General features: G+C 39.6%; 2 protein-coding genes across 4 annotated transcripts; both read left to right on the forward strand.

The window, feature by feature from the left end:
- The first annotated feature begins 1,225 nt into the window (after nucleotides 1–1,225).
- Nucleotides 1,226–16,679, forward strand: c14h21orf91 (chromosome 14 C21orf91 homolog). 3 transcript variants are annotated; one of them, XM_026328620.1, is made up of 5 exons: nucleotides 1,226–1,320; nucleotides 2,284–2,417; nucleotides 11,652–12,122; nucleotides 13,004–13,066; nucleotides 14,102–16,679. In XM_026328620.1, exons 2-5 carry the CDS (start codon nucleotides 2,291–2,293, stop codon nucleotides 14,272–14,274), a joined length of 834 nt encoding a protein of 277 aa, XP_026184405.1. In that variant the 5' UTR covers nucleotides 1,226–1,320; nucleotides 2,284–2,290; the 3' UTR covers nucleotides 14,275–16,679. The 3 variants fall into 3 exon arrangements, with proteins under 3 accessions (XP_026184405.1, XP_026184406.1, XP_026184407.1); XM_026328621.1 differs by having other exon boundaries at nucleotides 1,232–1,320; nucleotides 2,287–2,417; XM_026328622.1 differs by lacking the exon at nucleotides 1,226–1,320 and adding an exon at nucleotides 1,343–1,534 and having other exon boundaries at nucleotides 2,283–2,417.
- A 1,238-nt stretch (nucleotides 16,680–17,917) lies between these two features.
- btg3 (B-cell translocation gene 3) lies at nucleotides 17,918–21,667 on the forward strand. The gene is made up of 5 exons (XM_026328346.1): nucleotides 17,918–18,005; nucleotides 19,348–19,554; nucleotides 19,728–19,865; nucleotides 20,709–20,898; nucleotides 21,116–21,667. The coding sequence occupies exons 2-5, from the start codon at nucleotides 19,382–19,384 to the stop codon at nucleotides 21,317–21,319; spliced, it is 705 nt and encodes a 234-aa protein (XP_026184131.1). The 5' UTR covers nucleotides 17,918–18,005; nucleotides 19,348–19,381; the 3' UTR covers nucleotides 21,320–21,667.
- Nucleotides 21,668–22,843: the final 1,176 nt, after the last annotated feature.

Consider the following 22,843-nt stretch of genomic DNA (forward strand, 5'->3'; position numbering starts at 1 on the left):
TCCTGAAATACAACAGCACATGCACAGTAAACTGAATAAAACACATGGATAATGTCTAGCCTAGCATTCTGCCATTACAGACTACATTCTATTTGCAATTTAGCACATGTGGCTGAAACACATGCATCAGCATATTACTGTTTACCTAAATGGAGTATATGTGATGCCAGTAGAAGCATTTCATTTCTGATACTTATGAACTAATCAGACTGCCCTTTTAAAGGTCATTTTACTGATTGTGCTATAAATAACACACTTAACAGCCAAATGACATTACAGTTCAGTTTAGAAAATCAAACTCCAAAGCCTTGTTTCCTAAAATCCTCAGTGGATGAATGGCAGCCTCTGAAACAAGCCCCCATATGCTGTATTGCCTTTGTGTAACTGTGAACTGCAGTCTTAAGGACATCTAGTCATTTGAGCATAACAGCCTTTTGACAGTATCATTAATAATTTCTAGGGAAAGCACTGAGCAGCCATACAGCCTGCACCACGATGATGGTGCAGGCTGTTGTTGCTGTTTTCCACAGAAAATTGGTCTATAAATACAATTACTGACCCCAGCCTCTGTTGCAGAATAAATGACGGCCATTTCAAGGCCGTCCACTAGCAGAACTTTCATAATTTTCATGTAATATAATTAAAATGTGTGAGCTCCCCTTCCAGCTGAACACATAACTGTGGTATAGACCTGCGCAGTCCATTAATCCAAGACTGCAAAGATTAATGACTGTTCCTCTCGAAGTTACGCGGGAAATCCCCACGTATATCTTCATTCGGTTGTTGGAAAACGAAAACTAAATCTCCTGATGACGACAGTCCAGTAATGTGAAGCGCTGCACCTTCGTATTATCTATTTTGAATCAAAGTCTCTGCTCGCCAAACGTATTAGTTCAGACCCAAACTCTCAATTTATTCCTCTTCTTTCCTGCTGTGGAAATGTTTTGATGACGATAGGAAGACTTACCTTGATTTGACCGCAGGGGTGTATTCACAGCTGCTAATGTCAGAGGTGGCTTCGGTAATGAAACAAACCTATTTCCAGTGAGGACGAAGGATGTGTATTCATTGTGAAATAATGGAATATGTTGTTTGTTTGTACTAAGAGAATATGAGTTAATAAATAAACAGTCAGTGGTTGTTTTCAACCCTCGAATAAAAGTATTGGACCATTCCACTGCGAGGGGAGCGAGGTTGCTGTAACTGCTGTGGATTTGCCGTGACGCGCACTGTTGTCTGGTGTCTGCGTGCTCACGGAGGCGAGGGAGAACCGAGGTGTCCACAGAAAAGGAGTAGCTGTCCGAAAAGACCCTTTAAACGGTGAGTTCAGAGAAGTGGTGTTGGGTAGCGTCGGCTGGAGCTTCATCTCGTTGGATACGTACCCGGTTAACAGCGTCAAATAACGGTCACGAATCAGGCAGAGCACCGTGCCGTTAGCTTCACTTCTTGTTAGCCAGCGATTGTTAACGGCGAGTTACAGACACTGCCAAAGCAGCATTCAACAGGCTTTAAGACATCTACACATATATGCAATTGGTGAGGATTAACTATTCTAATACATTTAAACCTACATTTAAATCAAGTTTAACTCAAATGGAGTTCGAGCCCGTTATTGCTACCACTGGTTATTCCTCTGAGCCACTGGTCCACTAACAGAGCTAACGTTAACGTTAAGTTCGGGGGTCATTACAGTAGCTAAGTCACACAGACTGTGCGTTTGGGTTAACGCTAGGTGCTGTGGCATAATAGAACCTGAAGTACAGTTCATAACTCCTAGGTGTTGTGGTTCCCTGTGCTGCCTCTCAACCCAGAGGTGTCGTGTTCGCGACACAAGCAGGGAAGTAACGTTAACTTTAGTGCGACTCCGACATGACCCCAGCTCCGGACCAGAGGCGTCCTCCACATTATTATTTGTGGTATGTCGGGTTAGGGTGTCAGGGTGTGCTAGTTATGAAAGCTAGCTGCACTTTGCTGTAAATTGATACTTGTTTTTTTTTTACCTTTGTTTTTCATCTCAGTTCAAAGGTTTGTTGTCTCTGGAGTTAATTTCCCAGAGGAACCTCCAGAAAGATGTTTGAACTTGAACCTTGAGTAGACACGACAGTCTTGCTATAATCCACTGTTTCCTGTGTTTACACGCATTTCAATGCAACAACCTGTGCAGTGCTGTATATTCTTTCTTTTATTATTTAGACCATTATTACTGGTGGGTGAAAATGAATGATGCAAAATATGGCCTGTTATTTAGCCATGTCTATTTCTTCACTGGTTGTTTTTCCCCAGAAGAAGTATGGATGAAGAGGAGCAGTTCGTAAACATTGATCTGAATGATGACAATATCTGCACTGTCTGCAAGCTAGAGACGGAAGCAGGGACCTTATCTTTCTGCCATGTCTGCTTTGAACTCAGCATTGAAGGTAAGAACCATAGTTGGAAAAAATAATGCTTGTTTTTTGTAGTGTATTACAATCAGAGTGATGTGGAGGCAACAAAAGAGCTGTTAATTTTTTTTAAGCACAGTGTGAGCTCTCCATGGTTTTAACTCATGAACATACACACACGTACATTAATATGTCTCTGATGGGACTGAGAATTAAAATGTATTTTCATTTCCAGCAGTTTCACTGGCTTGGTTAATAGAGAGTCAGTCTTATGTAGATAGAACAGCATTCCTCTTACTGCCAAGAGTCTGCAGTATTTGGATCACACAGTACAGTAATTTACAGAAACGTACAGATTCTTTTTGATCATTTTCCTTCATAGCACATATGCTTTTGTATGAGAAGCTGTGCAGCCTGTGAGTCTTTCAGATTTGTTGATGTCCCATGCATTGCCTTTCATAAACACTTCTTTTATCCTTACAGGAACAGCATAAAAGATGTATGTAGAAAGTAATGAGTTTGTCGGACCAAAGCCGTGACTAAAGCAAGCCACTGTGATTATCCTGTTTTATGTGCCACTCTAACTCAAGAGCATGTGTTTGAAGTTTTTTCATCTCCTAATTCATGAGTGCCCTATTTGAAGAAGAATAGGAAATCAGAAGGATTTAGATACTGAATGTTCAGCTCATTCAGCCCGCATCTCTTACATCCATAAAGGTTTTTTTCTGCAGTGGAGACGTATGTGATTTATCTCTGCACAATGTGATTGGTTATGATTAAAATAGCATCATATGGCATCATACAGAAATGTTTATCATTTGATTGACAGTGGGGGAAAAGGGCATGTTTATGAAGGATTTATAGGTCTGTTCTGTTATGGTATAGCTGTGTGGGTGGGTATTGATTAATCACACTGTTTTTTTTTTTTTGTGAATATAAAAGTCTTCAGCCACAGTCTCAGACAACACTGGTATAATAATGCTATACTTAGAGTTTATAAATGCTTCCAAGCTCATTAATTCTCATTGAACAGAAAAATAATCTACATATGGTAGAAGGCTACAGCCTGTGTGTGCTGGCAAGTACATACACTAATATGAGAAAGCTAAATACAATATATGACACAATTGATATATGGCTTTCTATTTGTTAAAAACAAACACCCTTGGTAAATTATTGTTCTGATATAATATGTAGCATGGATAAGTACTTCCATTTGGCTCTTGGTTCTTGTTCAGGAGAGTTTCTTGTGTGTGAATGTGAGTGTTTCTGTCTCTGTGTGATAGCCTTGTGATAGACTGTGATCTGTCCAGAGTGTACTCCACCTCTCCTTTAGTGTTTGTCTCGCTCATTTGGAGTGTCCATGCTTTCTCCTTCTAATGGTCCAGCCAAGGTGCTACGTTCAGGTAGGAAAAAAAATCATCTGGTGGGCCGATTGCATAATCATTTGCTCATACACATGGATACAGAGTAGCTGCTTGTATCACACTCCATTTCGACTGGACCAATGTCATCGATCTGTTTCACATTCCATTCTAATTTTTATGCCCCAGTAAGTCATTATAGTCATATTGTAGAGAAGCGGGAAGCCGGTTGCATAAGAGACTATGAAGGATATTCTTGTTTGTCCTCGCTCATGTCTTCTCCAGGCAGGCTCCTCGCTCCACAGAGCAGAAATAAGAGCTTGAGAACAGTCTTTAAGATGGCACACTGGAATAACTTCTGGGGCAAGCGAAGATCAAGGAGTGAGTAATGATCATTTAGGAAAATTGGGATGTACCCCATTCAAATGAATGGCAGCTGTCGTGGGCATAGTCTTTTGAGTCTGTGTATGTGAAGGCACTGTTTCCAAATTCATTGTCTCAGCAAAAGGCACCCTTGATACGAGTTGTCAGACAAGTCTACTCTAAGTTCAGTAATACCAGTGTGTGCTTTTCCAGGTTTTAGTGCTGTCTGTGATGGCAATAAAGTGTCCGTTATGTAATTGTTGGGCCTAGCAGGACATGGTTGGTGGGGGTGCAGACAAGCACATTTTATGATGCAGCTGGGCATTTCATTGGTGGGAGGGAGCTTGCCAGGATGCATTTGGCTACTCTTGGTATGGCTAAATGGAAAGGCCAAGCCATGTGCCTGCTGACTGCCCATGCAGACTTATTAGCTGCATTACTCAGTTGTTGTCATTAAACAAAAAGAGAGCATTAGTCCAATCTCCACACATGTGGGTGGAATGTCCAACAAATATGTGGAGGGAATGGCCTTCATTTCCTCTCATTGACAAAAGACCCAGTCCCTGCATCTTTGTCTTAAACCATGGGGCGACTTTGGCTCAATAGGCAGAGCAGCTCGACCATGAACCAGAGGGTCGGTGGTTTGATGCTTGGCTTCCCTGGTCCACAGGCCGAAGTGTCCTTGGGCAAGACACTAAACCCCAAGTTACCCCTGGTGGCTGTTCCACCAGTGTATGAATGTGTGAGCGTTCGTGTGAGTGAGTGAATGGGCAAATAGTGTAAAAGCCCTTTGAGTACACTTGAGTGTAGAAAAGCGCTATACAAGTATAAGACCATTTACCATATTATGCTGTCTCAAAGGTGAATTCTTGCTGCTGAATATTCATTGCCTTCTTTCTCTGTGCTGGTTCTGAATATTTATTAGAAGCAGAATTGCTATTTTTGAATTAAACCAGGAGAGTCATATTTTTTGACTAATTGATTAGAAATATTTTTTCCACTACTGTACTACTTAACTACTGTACAGGTATGTGCATGGTATAATTACAACATAATCCCACTTTTGGATCAGATGTTGCCATGTAGATGAGCCAGTATATGATTGACTTGATTTCTTGCCATCACCAGGGTATATTTGTTTTTAGTCATTATCAGTCAAACAGACCTGTCCAGCATATATAATAAGTTGTTACTTTGAGCATTAAAATGAGACTGATACTCGAAGATCTTGTTTGCCCTTGCATGCCTTTGGGGCCTTTCCATGAAAATATGGCACTCACCAAGGCTGATTTTAAAAAAAAAAAAAAAAAAAAAAAAAAAAATAGCGGTGGCTGAAATATAATTCAAAATCAAATCAAAAATCATTCTGAGATTGCGACTCTGGAATTTGCTTTAAAGCCACAAAAGATATTTGTCCTCATATTCAGGTATTTCTTTTCACAACCTCCGCAAGCTTGGCTTGGAGAGGTTTATATGAAATAGGGATGTTCAAACTTGCTTTAACTCTGGAATAATGTCACAGCATTCACGGTTGAAGTGAGAGATTTCTGCAAATCAAGCACCATCAAAATTCTGTAATGATAAAACACACCATTTTGAGATATACGGTGCGAGGTGGCAGGGTGTAGAGTTCATTACCAAGGCTTCAGCCCACAGTGCCACCAGGTGCAGACATAGCTGTGGAAGTTGTCTGTGACAACACTGGTGACCACAGTTCAAAGAAGAACAAATGTTCAGGAAGTGCAACCTTTGTTGTTGCTCCAAATGATTGTGAGGAAACTGCCTTGGCCTCTATTTGCTGGTTCAGAAAGGAATAAAGAGAAATTGTCTCTATTTCTATATTGCTCAACACCTGTCAACTGGGCCTTTATTATTTTAAGACCCTTCCTTTCTTTTTTCTTACTGCACATTTTTCGCTGCTCATGGTCACACAGACTTCTTGAGAATCAACACAGTACCAGAGAGAACAAGGGAGCTACTGCATTCCCACACCGTGAAACCAAGAGCCAGTTCAGCCAGTCTCCAGTTGCTGAATTGTTTATTTTCTTGGGAGGTGATATCATCATTGAAAGCTAAATGAACTGGGACACCAAACCCCTTATAGTGGCCATGATAGCAAAGATTATGATAGTGGCTCTGTAGCTAAGAATGCATTACCTCCCATCCAGCCAAGCCTTACAGGTACAGTGTAGTCTAGAAACAGCAATTTACCTGTTAGACATGAGCTCTCTATCTTTCAGGTTATCTGATCCAGAACACCAAAAAATGGCCAAATTTAGGATCAGTGGCAGTATCTGACTGTATTGTTTGGATATGATTGGTTGGTACAGCATAATTCAAACCAGGGAAATTGTTAATGATCTGGCCTTGTTGAATGTAACAAGATGTCGTCTGTAAGCACCTGAGAGATGAGAAACTATCTATTTAAATATCCTCTCACACAGACAGTTTCCTTTTTTGGCCTATTTTCTGCCTCTGGCTCCTCATCAAGCAAGATGTCTGTTGAGCTTCCAGGTTCGGTAAAGCCCCAGCACTATTCCTTTATGTGCTTACATAATGCAGACAGGGTTTTTGCTGAGGCCTGTTAATATTACCAGCTGGTTTAGGAGTGAAAAAACAGAAAATTCCTACAGTAAGAGGCTGGCATGATGCAGTCAGTGCTGATTCTGGTTGTTGTTCAACACGGGCTATTGTAGCCTGCTCCTATAAACAGCTCATTCATTGTTGGTGAACTCTCCACCCTGCAGTGTATAGAGAGGGCTAATTATATTGCTGAGTCCAGATATTGCTGAACACATTGTATAGGCCACCTTGCTGAGTCTCTCTGATTTAGTACTAAAACAATATACAGTGGGTACGGAAAGTATTCAGACCCCTTTAAAATTTTCACTCTTTGTGTCATTGCAGCCATTTGCCAAAATCAAAAAAGTTCATTTTATTTCTCATTAATGTACACTCAGCACCCCATCTTGACAGAAAAAAACAGAAATGTAGAAATTTTTGCAAATTTATTAAAAAAGAAAAACTGAAATATCACATGGTCATAAGTATTCAGACCCTTTGCAGTGACACTCATATTTAACTCACATGCTGTCCATTTCTTCTGATCCTCCTTGAGATGGTTCTGCTCCTTCATTGGAGTCCAGCTGTGTTTAATTAAACTGATTGGACTTGATTAGGAAAGGCACACACCTGTCTATATAAGACCTTACAGCTCACAGTGCATGTCAGAGCAAATGAGAATCATGAGGTCGAAGGAACTGCCCAAGGAGCTCAGAGACAGAACTGTGGCAAGGCACAGATCTGGCCAAGGTTACAAAAGAATTTCTGCAGCACTCAAGGTTCCTAAGAGCACAGTGGCCTCCATAATCCTCAAATGGAAAAGGTTTGGGACGACCAGAACTCTTCCTAGACCTGGCCGTCCAGCCAAACTGAGCAATCGTGGGAGAAGAGCCTTGGTGAGAGAGGTAAAGAATAACCCAAAGATCACTGTGGCTGAGCTCCAGAGATGCAGTAGGGAGATGGGAGAAAGTTCCACAAAGTCAACTATCACTGCAGCCCTCCACCAGTCGGGGCTTTATGGCAGAGTGGCCCGACGGAAGCCTCTCCTCAGTGCAAGACACATGAAAGCCTGCATAGAGTTTGCCAAAAAACACATGAAGGACTCCCAGACCATGAGAAATAAGATTCTCTGGTCTGATGAGATCAAGATTGAACTTTTTGGCGTTAATTCTAAGCGGTATGTGTGGAGAAAACCAGGCACTGCTCATCACCTGCCCAATACAATCCCAGAGTGAAACATGGTGGTGGGAGCATCATGTTGTGGGGGTGTTTTTCAGCTGCAGGGACAGGACGACTGGTTGCAATTGAAGGAAAGATGAATGTGGCCAAGTACAGAGATATCCTGGAAGAAAACCTCTTCCAGAGTGCTCAGGACCTCAGACTGGGCCGAAGGTTCACCTTTCAACAGGACAATGACCCTAAGCACACAGCTAAAATAACAAAGGAGTGGCTTCGGAACAACTCTGTGACCGTTCTTGACTGGCCCAGCCAGAGCCCTGACCTAAACCCAATTGAGCATCTCTGGAGAGACCTGAAAATGGCTGTCCACCAACGTTCTCCATCCAACCTGACAGAACTGGAGAGGATCTGGAAGGAAGAATGGCAGAGGACCCCCAAATCCAGGTGTGAAAAACTTGTTGCATCATTCCCAAGAAGACTCATGGCTGTACTAGCTCAAAAGGGTGCTTCTACTCAATACTGAGCACAGGGTCTGAATACTTATGACCATGTGATATTTCAGTTTTTCTTTTTTAATAAATTTGCAAAAATTTCTACATTTCTGTTTTTTTCTGTCAAGATGGGGTGCTGAGTGTACATTAATGAGAAATAAAATGAACTTTTTTGATTTTGGCAAATGGCTGCAATGGCACAAAGAGTGAAAAACTTAAAGGGGTCTGAATACTTTCCGTACCCACTGTATGTATAATTGTTTGCTTTTTAAAATATAACATGTAAAACATATTATATTAACATATATAAATTATTTTTAATGGTTCATTATTGCTTCAGTCTGCCTAAACCACTGAATACCTAATTGATATCAGCAACTACTTTATTATTATTTATTTTATTTTGTCTTAGAGTGATGCAAATGCAGGGTAAGACATAATAAACTAGCAAAGTGTTTGTTGCCCTGCCCCCCACGTTCACCCTAATTTGACTTTTGCAATCTGTTTCTTTGGTGTTTTGTACAAATTTCATCATGATAAAGGCAAACTATTGCTTGAGGATTGACTGTTTCTGTTTTGGTTCCTGTTATGTGCAATTTTTTGTTTTCTAATAGTGGTTGATGTTGAATGTAATGTCTGTGAATGTTTTACTGAAATCCCCATGCTGCTTGAAATCAGTTACATATGTGCGGTGTCAAGTCTTTGAAAGTTTCATTAATCTTCAGTTTGGTTTCTTGCAGCTGTATATTGGCAGCCAAACTGTAAGTTCAGGTTTTGAGGGTCTGCAATGGTTAACGAATGGTTTAAGTTCAAGTGTTGTTGAGTTCACTGTTGTTCATTTTAGCTCCCTGTTGATGTCCAAAATTGCCTAAGCAGCAGCTGATAGCACATGATTCTAAGTGGTGCCATGCTGCTCTGTTTGACACCTTACGAACTTTTGACCTCTGGACCATGTCCCTGGCACCATCTTTGTTGTCCTCTGAAGTGTGTGTCAAGGCATCCATGTCTTTATTTAGGACACACGCATTCAGTTCAGAGCAGAACCAGAAATTTGCCCAGGAAAGACAGTAATGTGTTACTTTGTTCAATGCACCTGCAAAATATAACAGTATCTGTATTATGTTCTATAAACATGCATAAATGCCTAGGTTTTAAAACCACTGGCAGTCTGCAGGCTAAAAGTCTGAATTATATTTTGGGCAAAACTGTGGCAATTAAAAACAGATATCAGATATCATCTCTCTGCAGCCTGAGGATTATCATGGTTGCCAGGGTTTTTTTAGTATCAAGATTTATTCAACATAATTCTCAATCTTTCTGAGCTTTGGTGCTGCTTTTCTGTACCCACAGATTAAGAATTCCTTTGTCACAATGTAGTGTCACCCAGTCTTCAAGATTTTGGTTATCATTCGCCTCGTAAAGAGTTTCAGTTCACATGAAGTATACCTTTGAATGCATAGTTAAAGATGATCCCTGTTAAGCTTGTGGCTTTTGTAAATATTGCTTACATTTCTTTATCAATGCTCAGCATTTCTCTGTGCCTTATTTTTGTTAGCTGTTTGACTGAATTAAGAAGAAGAAGAACTTTATTAATCCCCATGGGGAAATTCAGTTGTTACAGCAGTTATTCTAATTTAAAGTTATTAAATGTAATACTATTTAAATTGTATTCATAGTAATTAAGTAATTCATAAAGTATTTTACTGTTCTCAGTAAAATAGGACAAAATAAATTTGTGTAAAATGAATTACAAACTAACCTTTAGTCCTTCCTGACAACAGAGCAGAAAAAAACAACCTCAGTGGTCATCAGTGTTGTTGTGCTTGTGTATGCCTCTAGCTGTCTCAGCTGAACAGTGTCTGTTTGTATGTTTGCCTGCATGTACATGCAGAGCCATGAAAGACAGCAGTGCTAAGCTGCTTAGCTGGGGTGAGGTCTTTGGCTTGGTGGTGCACTGCCCTGGTAGTCCACAGACTGATCAGATTTTAATGTGGCTGTTTAATAGGCAGCAGGCTACTGCAGCAATTAGTAAAGCATCTGGAGATTCATTGGTAGTTTGTGCAATATTCTCACTACAACTCACATACCTTCATATAAATAGTTCCCTTACCAGAGCAATCCATTGGTATGGTCTGTCTTTCTAGGCACTTGGGGTCAGAACACAAATATATGGAATTTAAGAATAGATTTCTGCACACACAGTTGTGTAATGGCCTAAAACTTTCCTATGTACTGAGGCATATAAGATCCATTAATGCTGACTACTCTACATTAGGTATGGGCTATTTGTTCAAATATTCAAAGTCCTGCCGGCCACAGTAATCATGAGGGCCCTGTGTATGTTAACTGTTGTCATGTGGCCTTTGTGGCAGCATGTGGTTTCTTGTGCTCATCTGCCTGCTGGTGAAGCTCTGAGAAAGGCCTGTAAGGTAAGCCTGCCAATGGGAGCTCTTAAATCTAGAGACAGTAATGACTAATCTCCTTACCGCAGACTTCAGCACGTACAGTGCTGAGAAATGTAAGCCATGATGAGAAGGGCATCACACAGGTTCCTGTGCAGCACTCTTTCACTTTAGCCTCATCTGTGTTTCTCACACACACAGATTGACTCTTGTTCTCTTTCACCTTCAGCTTCCTTTTTGTTTATCAAACTCTGACCCATTTTACATAGAGGTTGTTTTAATTTAGTCCTACTTCCAGTGTGAATTTTTTCTGTCTGTGCTAATTTGGTGACCTGTTTTGACAGGGTCCAAGAAGCTTTATTTTTTATCTTTAAGGCGCTATTTCCAAGTAATGTACCAGTAGTCCTAATTATATAACATTAGCTCATACACTGTGGTTATTGTTTCACTTTCCTTTTCAGTTGAAAGGGTGGGGTTGTTTTGTATTTGAGACACAGGTTTAGTATTACTTGAGTCCTGTGCATTTGTCTACACAAAAATGGAGTCTTTAAAATTATATTACTGTTGTCACATACTGTTTGGCATGTGCAGGTATATTTTAAAAAAACATAATGCAAATGCAATACTGCATTACATGGGCCAAGACCAATCTGTGCACCTTCCTTTCTTCTGTTGATTTTTTTTAACAGAGATTGCAATAGGTCAGTCTTGCCTTCTTTCTACATTTACTTATATTTGTTCTGGCAAGTTTCTCATTCCTCTATTTTCTGTTAAATCTTTAGGTTTTATGGATATAAAACCCTGAATGACTGTATTTCCACACAGTAATATTGACAGTTTCATTGTGGGTTTGTGGCCTGTAGTTGTACTTGACCTGTCAACTCACTGCTTTTTTTTCTGTGAATGCAGGTGTCTCCTCTGCTACTTTGTTACATTCAAAGTCCCTGCGTGGCCACAGAGAATGCTTTGAGAAGTGTCACCTCATTGCCAACCAGAAGCTGTCACGTTCCAAGGTCTCCCAAAGTGCCTATGAGGGCATGAAGCTGGCCCTTAGCCAGAAACTGAACCGCATCATCCAGTATGCCCAGAACAAAGACTCCGTCTCTTCCAGCTGCCCCAGCAGACGTGGGGCCAAGCTACTTTGTTACAGCCAACAGAATGACCGCAAGCTGATGCCACAGTCGGATGCCCAGGTGCCCCGCTACACAGCCCGCTGGGACTCGGCCAAAGCAACAGCGCTGCCCAGTTTCACCATGGGGATGTTGGAGTGCCAAACAGCAGAGGAGCTAGGGCTTCTACAGAAGTCACAGTCTGACGTTTGGTCAGACAAGACAGGAGGAGGACAGCCACACAGACACCAGGGCCACAGCAGAGATGAATGTGAGCTGAATACTTAACCTAAACTTGTTTTTATCTATAACTTTACTTTTAACAGTGTGTAATTGAAGCATTAGTGCAAGGATGGGTGTTTTTCCCCTTTGGAAAGAAGGATGATGTAAAGGAATGTCAACAAAAATTAATAGCTTTACATCTCAGCCTCTATTCTCTTCAGTCTTTAATATGAACAGTTTGATCTCTTCTATGTAGGGATTTTAAAACATCAGAACACTTATTTGGTAAAAAACCAAAGGAAACACACAAGACCATAAAATGCATTTTTACCTGGTATGTCATTCATCTTCCCCTTGCTGTGATCTCTTAAGAGAAAAGTTCATTTTTGTATAGCCTTGAGATATGTCCTTGGCTTTCTTTTATCTGATCTCCACTAAAGCTGCTTATGACTACAGATCCTACAGGAATGTGAAAGAGCGTAAATTCTGTTTTTTTTAAATGGAAGATGTTGACGGTTTGCACTTATTTGTGTGCATCTCTCCTTATTACCTTATAATCAACCTCCAACTCATGTAGCTGTGATTACCAGCAGAAACTGTTTTACATCTTCAGGTATTTCATGTATGGCTACTTTAGGTTTTTTTTGGCTTTGTGAAGCTGGTGAATAGCTATAGTTGCAGACTGTGATAGCTGTATGTTCTGCTCATAAACACTTCAGAGGTTTCACATTCTTTTGATAAGGCTCTGTCTATTCCTGTATACAGTTACTTAAAAAGGCCATATAGAAATTAAAGGTGCTAGTCAGCATCAAATCAGTACAATTAGTTTTCCTGACATTACCTGATCTTTTGAAATACACAAATTGATGGCTTATTGACATGATTGGCATATTCCTCTGATACACTATAATAACTTTTCTCTTCTTTTAGTGGCGAAAATGAGTGTGGATGAACTCCATAAGCTGAATGCCCAGCTACTGATGCAGATTCAAAGTAAGTGATTAAATACATGCTGTCTTAGAACAGTCCCAATCATCAACATTGTAAACCAGACTTTTGTCATGGTAATTATAATCTCTAGCAAGTCCTTGCATGAAATTATTGGTTTCCCCAAGAAAGAGCTGTTTTTGTAAAGACAGTTTTAACATACAGAATATGCAGTCTGAGTTAGAGCGCACAGATTCGGAACACCCTGTTAAAACAGAGCTAATAAACAGACTGGAAGTCCTCTCTGGTCTGCACATTATCTCCTTCCATGTGCATTGAATTACGTACTCTATAGAGCTCCTAATCCATACCCTGTCTGCCTGTTCACTCCATTCTTTGTTAGTTAGGCCTACTGTTTGCTACACACAGTGAAACAGTGGTGTACTTGAGATACGATGCTTGTATCTTAAGCACACCAAGTTCGCTACGTCACTCAGGTCAAGTACCCACTACAGTTTGGGAAGGGCTGATTTAGCTGGGTCATTATAAAACATCATTGTTAGAGGTCTGACACACTCCTGCTTAATTGACACCTAGATCATTCTAATCTTCAGTGTTTCTATCCACGGGCCACTGTCGAGGAAAATTATATGTGCAATGTTCTTCACCAAAACAATGTTTAATGGGTGCCTGGTCTGCACATACTTATTCACCTATTAGGAGCACTTAGTTCCAGATGTTTTCATTACTTTACTCAGAGCAGGAAGAGGTTATTACCTCTCCTAAATGACTTAGGGAGATTTACACAAGCTGAAGTTTTTATGATCACGGTACTTTTAACACTGGAAGTGTTCTGACATCATTTTCACATAACTTAGTCCTTGACTGAAGTTATCAGTTTGATTTCTTTTATGTGGTGGTGTTTTAATCTGATGCAGTTCGTGTTATGTTGTCTTTGCCCTCTGCTCTGTCAGTATGATTATTATTGATTTTTTTTTTTTTTGTCTTTTGTACCTCCCATTTGTTTATCTGTGTATAAGCTGACCTTGTGTGTGAATTAAGCCACTGATTCACTTTTCTGCCTCTGTCTCGCTCTGATAGAGGTTTTCGAGGAGCTGACTGTGGCTGTACAGGAGAAAGACTCATTGGCATCAGAGCTGCATGTGCGTCACATTGCCATCGAGCAGCTCTTTAAAAACTGTGCAAAGCTGCCCTGGCTGCACATTAGCAGGGCTGGGGTCAAGGCCAGCAGCAGCAGCGGCCCATTGGAGTGAGGTGCAAGGTGGGGCTTCTTTCTGCTGATGGGAAGAAGCTGAGACACTTCAACACGCTGACAACAGCAAGGCTGAAAATGCTTTTACTTATACTGAGTTACTTTTATAACACTATGGTGACACTGAGTTGTTAGCTCTGCATTATAGCAGCATTAACGGCTGGATTGACATGGCCTCCATTTTCATGGTTGCAGTGATGAAACATGGATTAATGGTGGTGTGCAGTTTAACAAAAATCTGGCATGTGACCTGATTTCTACCCACCACACGTACCCAGGATTCAAGTTAATACCAGGGGAACATGGTCCATTCAAAAATACCTTTTAAGATTCACTGCAATAAAAAAATGAAATTCTTAATTTATAGGTTTTACATAAGTTATTGCTATTGGGTTTGGTTTGTTTAGGATGCTGCCAGACATTTCAGCTTTAATTGTTGCATTTCATTTTTGGAAAATCTATTTTCAGTTTTTTTTCCCTTCTGATTATGTCAAATGGGTTTTAAATCTGCTTAAAACTTCTCCATATGCCATCTCATGGTTTTCTGTAGAAAGCTGTTGACCAGTGAGAACTGAGTTACAGTATTTTCTAACATGCAATGACAAGTTCTGTTTTATGCATATCATCAGACACTGCCAGGAGTAATGTTATTACTGGTCATATGGAAAGCACTAAGACAGTTTTATCTTTTTCTTGCAGCTGTGCACTAGCAGTATAATGGCAAAAAGCATGAGTTTTGAAGTTTTACAACAAATTTACATGATAGTTTGTGAAAGCTAATCCACTGAAATATTACCAGTTTAGTGGATTCAACAGTAGCTGGCTATATCTGCTAGAGAAAATGAAAATAATTATACATAATAATTTGCTAGATTTATTTTAAAGAACCAAAATGAGATGTGCAGTATACATTAAAACAAACTTAGATCAAGTATAATGTGGAGAAAAATACAGCAAGTGCCTGACAACACCCAAAACTACCCTAAAGCATCACTGCAACAAAGACAAATCAGTATGAAAGTTAATAAGGCTATACTAGCTTTGCAGGTTTTTGTTTGTGCGGGTTATGACTGTTTTGGGAGTGTCCATGAACTAATACTTTGTAACAGCTGTTGACAGGCAGCCAATGGAAATACTGGTTAATATGCCCTCTCACATCTTAAAGATGAGAGGTGTTTTGTTTTTAAGTCAGCATTTGGGTTTTTAGTCATTAGTGTTACTGGTGAAATTAACTTCATGTGTAGTACAGAAGTCTGTTGTGTAGCCATTAAGCCATGCGTAAGGGTATGGGTGAGCGCTATTAGAAGAAGTAACTAAAGAAAAGAACAAAATCCAGCTGTCAAACCAAAGTCTGTGTTTATTCTGTTTCACATGTGAACTGCAAGCATTTGACAGATTACATTAATAGAGGAAGATGCAGTACCAAAATAATATAAAATGTGGCTTAATCATTTACTTCCATGTTTGGTTCTAATAATGAACCATAGATTTTTACTCTCATGGTATCAATGTGGAAATGATTTGTCTTTAAGTACTGTGTGTTTGATTTAGCTTTGCTCATTTTTGTAAGAGCCCAGGTTGATGTCATCTCAGCACAAACAAGATTGTTTGGTCTACTGTGCCTCTAGAGGTCTTTGATTTTGGAACAGAAGGACACAAAGAAAGAGAGAGATGATATATATTAACCTTCTGGAGTTTTAGATAGTTTATTATTCAGGAACCCTATGCAAGAAAGTGACAAATAAATCAGAAGCCTTATTAAGTAGAAAACATCTAAAACAATATTGGTTATCTGAGTTTTTCACACAGGAGGTCAAAGGTTACTGGCATATAACAGACAAACAAGAAAAACAAGGGTATAATCAGATTGATGTTTTGAAAAACTCAGCATTGTCGGTGTGTCTTTGCTCTCTCTTTGTAAGAGATTAAATGTATTTGGCCCTTTTTAGGGTTTGAAGATAAATGTTTTAGCTCCATTTTACATTTTTACCTTGGTTTTATTTGAATAATTGTATTTAGTATGCTTGAGTGGTTGAGAATATTCTGATTATTGGTCCTTAATGCAAATTTTCATGCAGTTGTATGTTTTTTAAGTATGAATGCACATTTTTTGTGCACTGTGGAAACATGTCTGGGCCTATGCCTCTGCTCAGCAGAAAATTCAGGCAGCCTCTTTATCTTTTACTGGAGATGTAAGCATACCTGTTACACATCCACCTTCTTTCTTTTTGACTTGACTTTTCATTCTTTTGTTTTCTAATGTTGAACAAGGCTGCATTTGTTTTGTGTGATGTTTTACAGTCTATTTATTATGTTTGTTCTTGGACCTTACACAAGCTGTGTGATTTGTGCTTAAGTGACTTTGTATTTTTTGTAAAATATTCCAATAAAATAAAATTATTTTTACTGTGTTGTTTGATATGTTATTATTTACTGATTGTGGCCACCTGTAGCAAGGAAAAGAACAAAGTATTTCAAAATGTCTGACAAAAAATGTGAATAGTGTGGATCATGACTAACTCAACCACGTGTTCACATTATTTGCGGATGCTGTGAACTGTAGGACAAATGTTGGTGTGATAGAGATGGTCAGGATCTTTGTCCATCTTCTGAAGCTTGTTCCACTCCAGTGAATCACATTTCAACACACTATTAGAGCTTTTATCAAGGAAAGAAAACCACGTGGACCATAACTTCCAATGCTCCAAACAGCACTGGCGCTTAAGAAGGAGCTTCAGTGAGTTATTCAAGTTTTGAAACTAATCTAGGCATATAATTGTAATAAGACTCACAAGTATGGTACATACTAGAAAGACAATTGTAAGTATAATTTTTCCATCTGTGCTACATAAGGATGTAATAAAAGTAAGTCTCATGCATAGGCTGCTCTTTAATATCACTGATGCTAATGACAACAACATAAAATGAATGCAGACATTAAGAAAATGCAAATTTAATACCATTATTGACTAAGTGTTGATTGTTGTATTTGAATTTGTACATTAACTGTGGCAGTGCTAGTTGCACTGAGTGGTAAACAGGGCTTTGATGCCACCTTGTGGATAAAAGTCGTTTCTAGGTTTAACTGCAAATGAGGACGCTATTTCCGAGAAGCCACGCTATGTTACGTGAAAAACACATGGATGCCCTGAAGGGGCTTTATAATACATTCATGTTTTAATATATATAAAAGAAACCAAATTATTATTCAGATCAACCATATAACAAACCTATGTGTGCCTGTAGTTATGAAAGCCTTTCTAAATTATCAGAATTGAGGCAAGCCATTATTTCACGGTGTATAACATCAATAATAGATTGTTGTGACTGCTTGTAAATGCTCGTGCGTAGTTGTATCTTTTAGATCATTTGGTTTGTATTGTTTCCTCTTATCTAAATTATCCCAATGAATGATTTATGTTACACTATAAACTGGGATACACTAATTTCACTAATTTTCGCTTATGTTGAGTGAATTACATCACTGGATGCAACCACTGCACATACGTAACGATATGACTCATACAAGTTATGAGTATGACTCATTCGTTGACAAGCGTGTCCTCGACCAATGAATGTGCTATCTTGGTCTGTTTGGAGCCAATGAGACGAGTGGTGGGCGGGGACTGGGCTGTAAAAGGCGGGGTTAATAACAACTTCAAGGCTTCTCTTTGTGAACTTTTCCATGTCATTCATTTTCTTGCCCACACACTGGGGGCTCTACGAGGGAAGGTAAGCTATCACGTTCAAACCTGCACCTTCTTGTCTAATGGCATTTTATAATGTGATGAGCGGTCATCACAGGTTAGTGTACAAGTTCCAACTTTCCAACAACGATAGTTGACGTGTTAGCTAACGTTAGCCATAGATAGCATTAGCGCTAACCTAGCACGTTAGCTATGATGCTAATGCTATTAGCCATAGAGTTTCAATATTTTTATATATATCGCCACGAGGATGGGATCCATGTAACTGTCACTTCAACAATTAAACGTACTTACAAGTGCCTTTCACTACGATTTAGGCAACATCCTGTTGGGATCGTTAGCCGAGGTAGCTAACTCAGACAGTTCATATTATGGCTTGAGGTGATGCGCGGATTACCGGAACATGTGCGTCATAGCCCGCCTTTCTGGGACATCTACCGTTAACCGAAGTCAACCGAGCGCACCGACAACAAAAAGAGCTAATCTTGTTTCTGTATTATCCATGTACTTCATAAAAGAACATCCTCCAAAACAGCAGTTGTTGCTGAACGCAATGTTAATGAAAAGCACTTGTACATGCTAGTTATGTGGATATTTGTAGGCTGTTTCTTAAAGAATAGGGTTGATCGATGTTTCAGTGGTCTGTGTGTACTGAATTAGCAAACCACTATAAAACCCTTTGGTACAAGGTAAGGCTTTTGAGTCTGGAACTTTAAGAGATGCCTCATCTCTGATTCCATGCAGTGGCACTGCTGACATGAGAGGATTTAAGTTGTGGCAAAATAGAAAGTACCCAGACCTCTTCTGTTTTGCACAATAAGTTGATTAAAAGCTGCATTAGATTAGAAGTGTCAGTGAACTGCCATCATTAGGTTTCTCCACCTATACTCTATGGGAGTTGAGTCTGGGCTTTGTGTGGGCCACTCAAAAGACTCTCACTCACTTGTGCTGCAGCCACTCCAGTGTTGTCTTGGCTGTATGTTTTCCATTATTGTCATGCTGAAATATGAACTGTCACCCCAGGCCCTAGTTGGTGCACTCTGGAGCAAGTTTTCTTCAGGCATCAGTCTGTGTTTGCCATTGCTCATCGTTCCATCAGTTCTGACCAGTCTTGGTCTCCCTGCTGCATTTATGGATTTAAAATTCAAGTTACAACACAATATAGTGTGCAGAAAGTGAAGGGGTCTGGGTTGTTTCTCAAGCTACTATATATGGAAATTGTCTGATTGTGCCCTCACAAAGCCATTTGTAGTTCTGATTTTTATATTTTTTTGTACTTGTTCATTTTTAAATGCCATAAACATGAGGTTACTGTTTTGTTTGAGCTGTTTGAACTTCACATTTGACTTAAGTTAATTTCCTTACAGGGACTATTCACGTGTAATGAGACATATATGAACTATGAGGAGAGAAATTGCAGCAGTGGTATTCTTCCTGAAGAGGCTTGTGAAAAAAGGGGAGAAGCTAGAGTTGGACAAAGTGGAACTGTTTGTTGAGAGGCTGGCTATTGCACTACAGGAGAAGTTCAAGGGTCACTGGTACCCTGAAAACCCCAGCAAAGGACAGGCATACAGGTACTGCTCTGTTTTTTGATATTTCTACTGACAACTGTTAATAAGAATTGTCATATAGTTAACCCTTAGTGTAACTGTAAACTCTACATCAGATTATTTCCAACACAGCTTTTCTGATGAATATTTACAAACCGTGTTAGATTGCTTAAATATAGGTTCTATGTGCTTTGCAGGTGTATACGAGTTAACAGGTTCCATAGGCAGGACCCAGAGCTCCTTCGGGCCTGCAAGGAGAGCGGGATTCAGTACAGTGATCTGGGACTGCCCCGTGAACTCACGTTGTGGGTGGACCCTGGGGAAGTCTGTTGCCGGTGAGAGTGTGAGAGTGAATTTGCCAAATATACTTATTGTACTGTGTGATTTTTAGTGTGCAGAGCTGGATCATCTGAACAGTGTAAGAGTCTCAAATATTAATTGGGTGTGCAGTTGTGAAATACTAAGCAGAAATCATTTTGTGGAAACTATAGATAGATACTAGTATCTTTCTATCACACGGAAAGTGTTTCATCACCAAAGTTCTTCTCCCACCTAAACCAGTTTCTCCCTTTCATCTCTCTCACTCACTTTGTTGTTCGCCCCAAAGCCCCTCTTGGGAAAATCCCCTGCAGTGACTAGCTTACAGCTGTACAAAATCATCAACCTCGCCTCTAAATTACTGCTTTAAAAAAAAAAAAAAAGATTTGTTTGGCCATTAGAATTTGGTCCACTCTACTGATTTACAAAGTTCACTGAATTTTTTTGGCTTTCTTTGTTTTTGTGCTGAATAAAACAAGATTTGATGCTGCAGAACTTTAAAAACTGCAACTTCTAAAGCACCAGTGATGCGTAAAGCTGTAGTATTCATTAGCCACATGCATTGCAATTGTCAGTGTGACAGTTAATAACTTATTTATTTTTATTTACTAAATATGAAACAAATATTCAAAATATGGGCTGAATGTCCAGAGTTTCTGTAACGGTGTTCATGTCCTTTTTGAACATCTGTTCTGTCCTACTTCAGCTCATCTAAGTAAGTCTTTGTAAGTCTAAATGAATTGGCCAATTTAAAATAAATTTCAACACACCTTTTGGTTTGTATGTTATTTTTTTCCCAAACCCAACTATTCAAAGTTGTTATCATTTTAAGTTAATTAATTGATGTTTTTCTCCTCTAGGTATGGAGAACAAAATCCTTGCTTCTCAGTGGCCACTTTCTCTAGTGATGAGGAGGACAAAGAGGTTGCGAAGAAGGTGACCAGTGCTTTGGAGAGGGTGACATCAGACTACCACTCAGGTTCTTCCTCCGATGAGGAGAGCACACGCTCTTCGCCCCTACCTATTCCCAATACAAGCTGTGCTTTCCAGGTACAGTATGATACGTTTTGTAATTCCTGTGATTCAGTCATATCTTATTTAATTGTAACCAGGGTTTGGTGAAGTTGGAAGTATGTTTTGTTCTGTTGGAGACCCACTGGATGAAGTATTGTGTTCAGATAAAATTGATGAGGTCAGCGGCTAGGATTGTGTTTTAGTTAATGGCAGCTTTCTTTTCTCTCTTTTTTTTTTTTTTTTTTTTTTAAAGACGATGAATCCATCTGCTCCTACGTGGCATCCAAAAAAAATGGTACCAGGGAAAGCTCCCATCCTTCTACGGTCTCACTACGGCTTTAGGCCTCACAGCCGAGCCCCCCATACCTTAAGGCCTAATCTGTGGTTCTCTCCCAGCTTTAGAGCAGGGCCTGGATACTGGGACTCAAACCAAAATGTGGCACATTGTTACAGTTAGGAATAATGGTGCATATTGTTCACACAGGACATTAATTCTAAACTTTATGAAGACTGACCAATATTTTTAAACATGAATTTTTATGGCTTAAATATTTGGGGTTTTGTTGCACTTTAGACCATTTGTTATAGTTGAGTAAATCACTTGTATTAAATTAGATATTGAAATTGGAATACTACACATAGCCTTGGAGTACTGTATTTTTTTACAATGGGAGATGTTCATGTATGCCACCTACTGTCCTTTGTGATAAAATAAATTATTTATTCATAGTGTAGAATTGTGAGCTGTATAGACTAATCTGTGATATATATTTTGTTTTTTATTAAAGACAGTTTCCAAGCATTAGGGTGATTGCTTTATTTCTAAATAATCCTCCTTGTTTTTTAATTTTTTTTTTCTTTGGTGTTTGGCATTTATCTTGATTTACTATCTGACATGTATGTATGTAAGAAAAACAAGTATAAGATGCAACAGTGCTTCGACCTGGAGTCGAAGTGGATACGTTGTGCCTATATGGTGTGTTGAACAGACCGCTCTGTCTGGGCTAGTTTTATTTGCTACAGAAATATATGTGGGTCACCTGAAGTTGTTTAACATGGTTTTTGTGGTTACATTTAACTCAGTTTGTGTTCACTCTTGTTTATTTTTGAACATAGTCTTTTAATGCTTTGAGTAATACAAATGCAATTTGTGTCAAGCCCAAAATCTCAAATAATTGTGCAATTCTCTGGTAAAATACCATTGGGATAAGTTGAGAAGTGTTTGTTTCTGATGTACATACCCTTTAAATGTATTAACACCATAATACATATCCTCATATTACTCTCTGAGGCAGGCATTTTAGACAAATTCAATATTTGATCGTTTGATCTATATACAAACTAGGACTTTGTGTACGTTAACTGAAGTCATGGGCAGTTGTGCAAGCATTTAACTGCATATCATACTGTGTATGACTGTGTACGTGACAAATAAAAATTTGAATTTGATTTAGGAAGATTTAGTGTTGAGCTAAAGGACGTATTGGTCTAATGGATAAATATGTATGTACCATGTATCTTTACCATCCACAGTGCTGGGATATTCTTTACTTTGACTTATTGGTGGGAAGACACATCTCTATTTAGAAAACAACTTTCGGGATATAAATTATGACTGGGGGAAGAGTTGAGAAAGCCAAGCACATGCTGTGGCTGTTCCCTCCATAGGATGCTGCCACACACAGTGCAGATGGTACCATATAATGAAACAAAGCTCATAACATGTAAGAGGTACCAGCACATAGTTGGAAGTTGCTGGTCTTCACAGTGATAACTTCATACATGGAGTAATGACCCAGATCTCAGTGTAATATAGATGTGGCCTCAGGTGTGGGCGCGCTCCCGCGAGGCGCGTGCAGTTCTCGGAGGCGGAGCGCCACATAACACCGGCAGAGGGCACTGCTGGCTCGTGATTGGGCAAGGCGCTTGTCACGTGACACCCTGGGGCGCGCTCCGCTGTGCACCTGCAGAGAGAGCGGAG

This window comes from Mastacembelus armatus, chromosome 14 (genome assembly GCF_900324485.2).
Source record: "Mastacembelus armatus chromosome 14, fMasArm1.2, whole genome shotgun sequence".
NCBI lineage: Eukaryota > Metazoa > Chordata > Actinopteri > Synbranchiformes > Mastacembelidae > Mastacembelus > Mastacembelus armatus.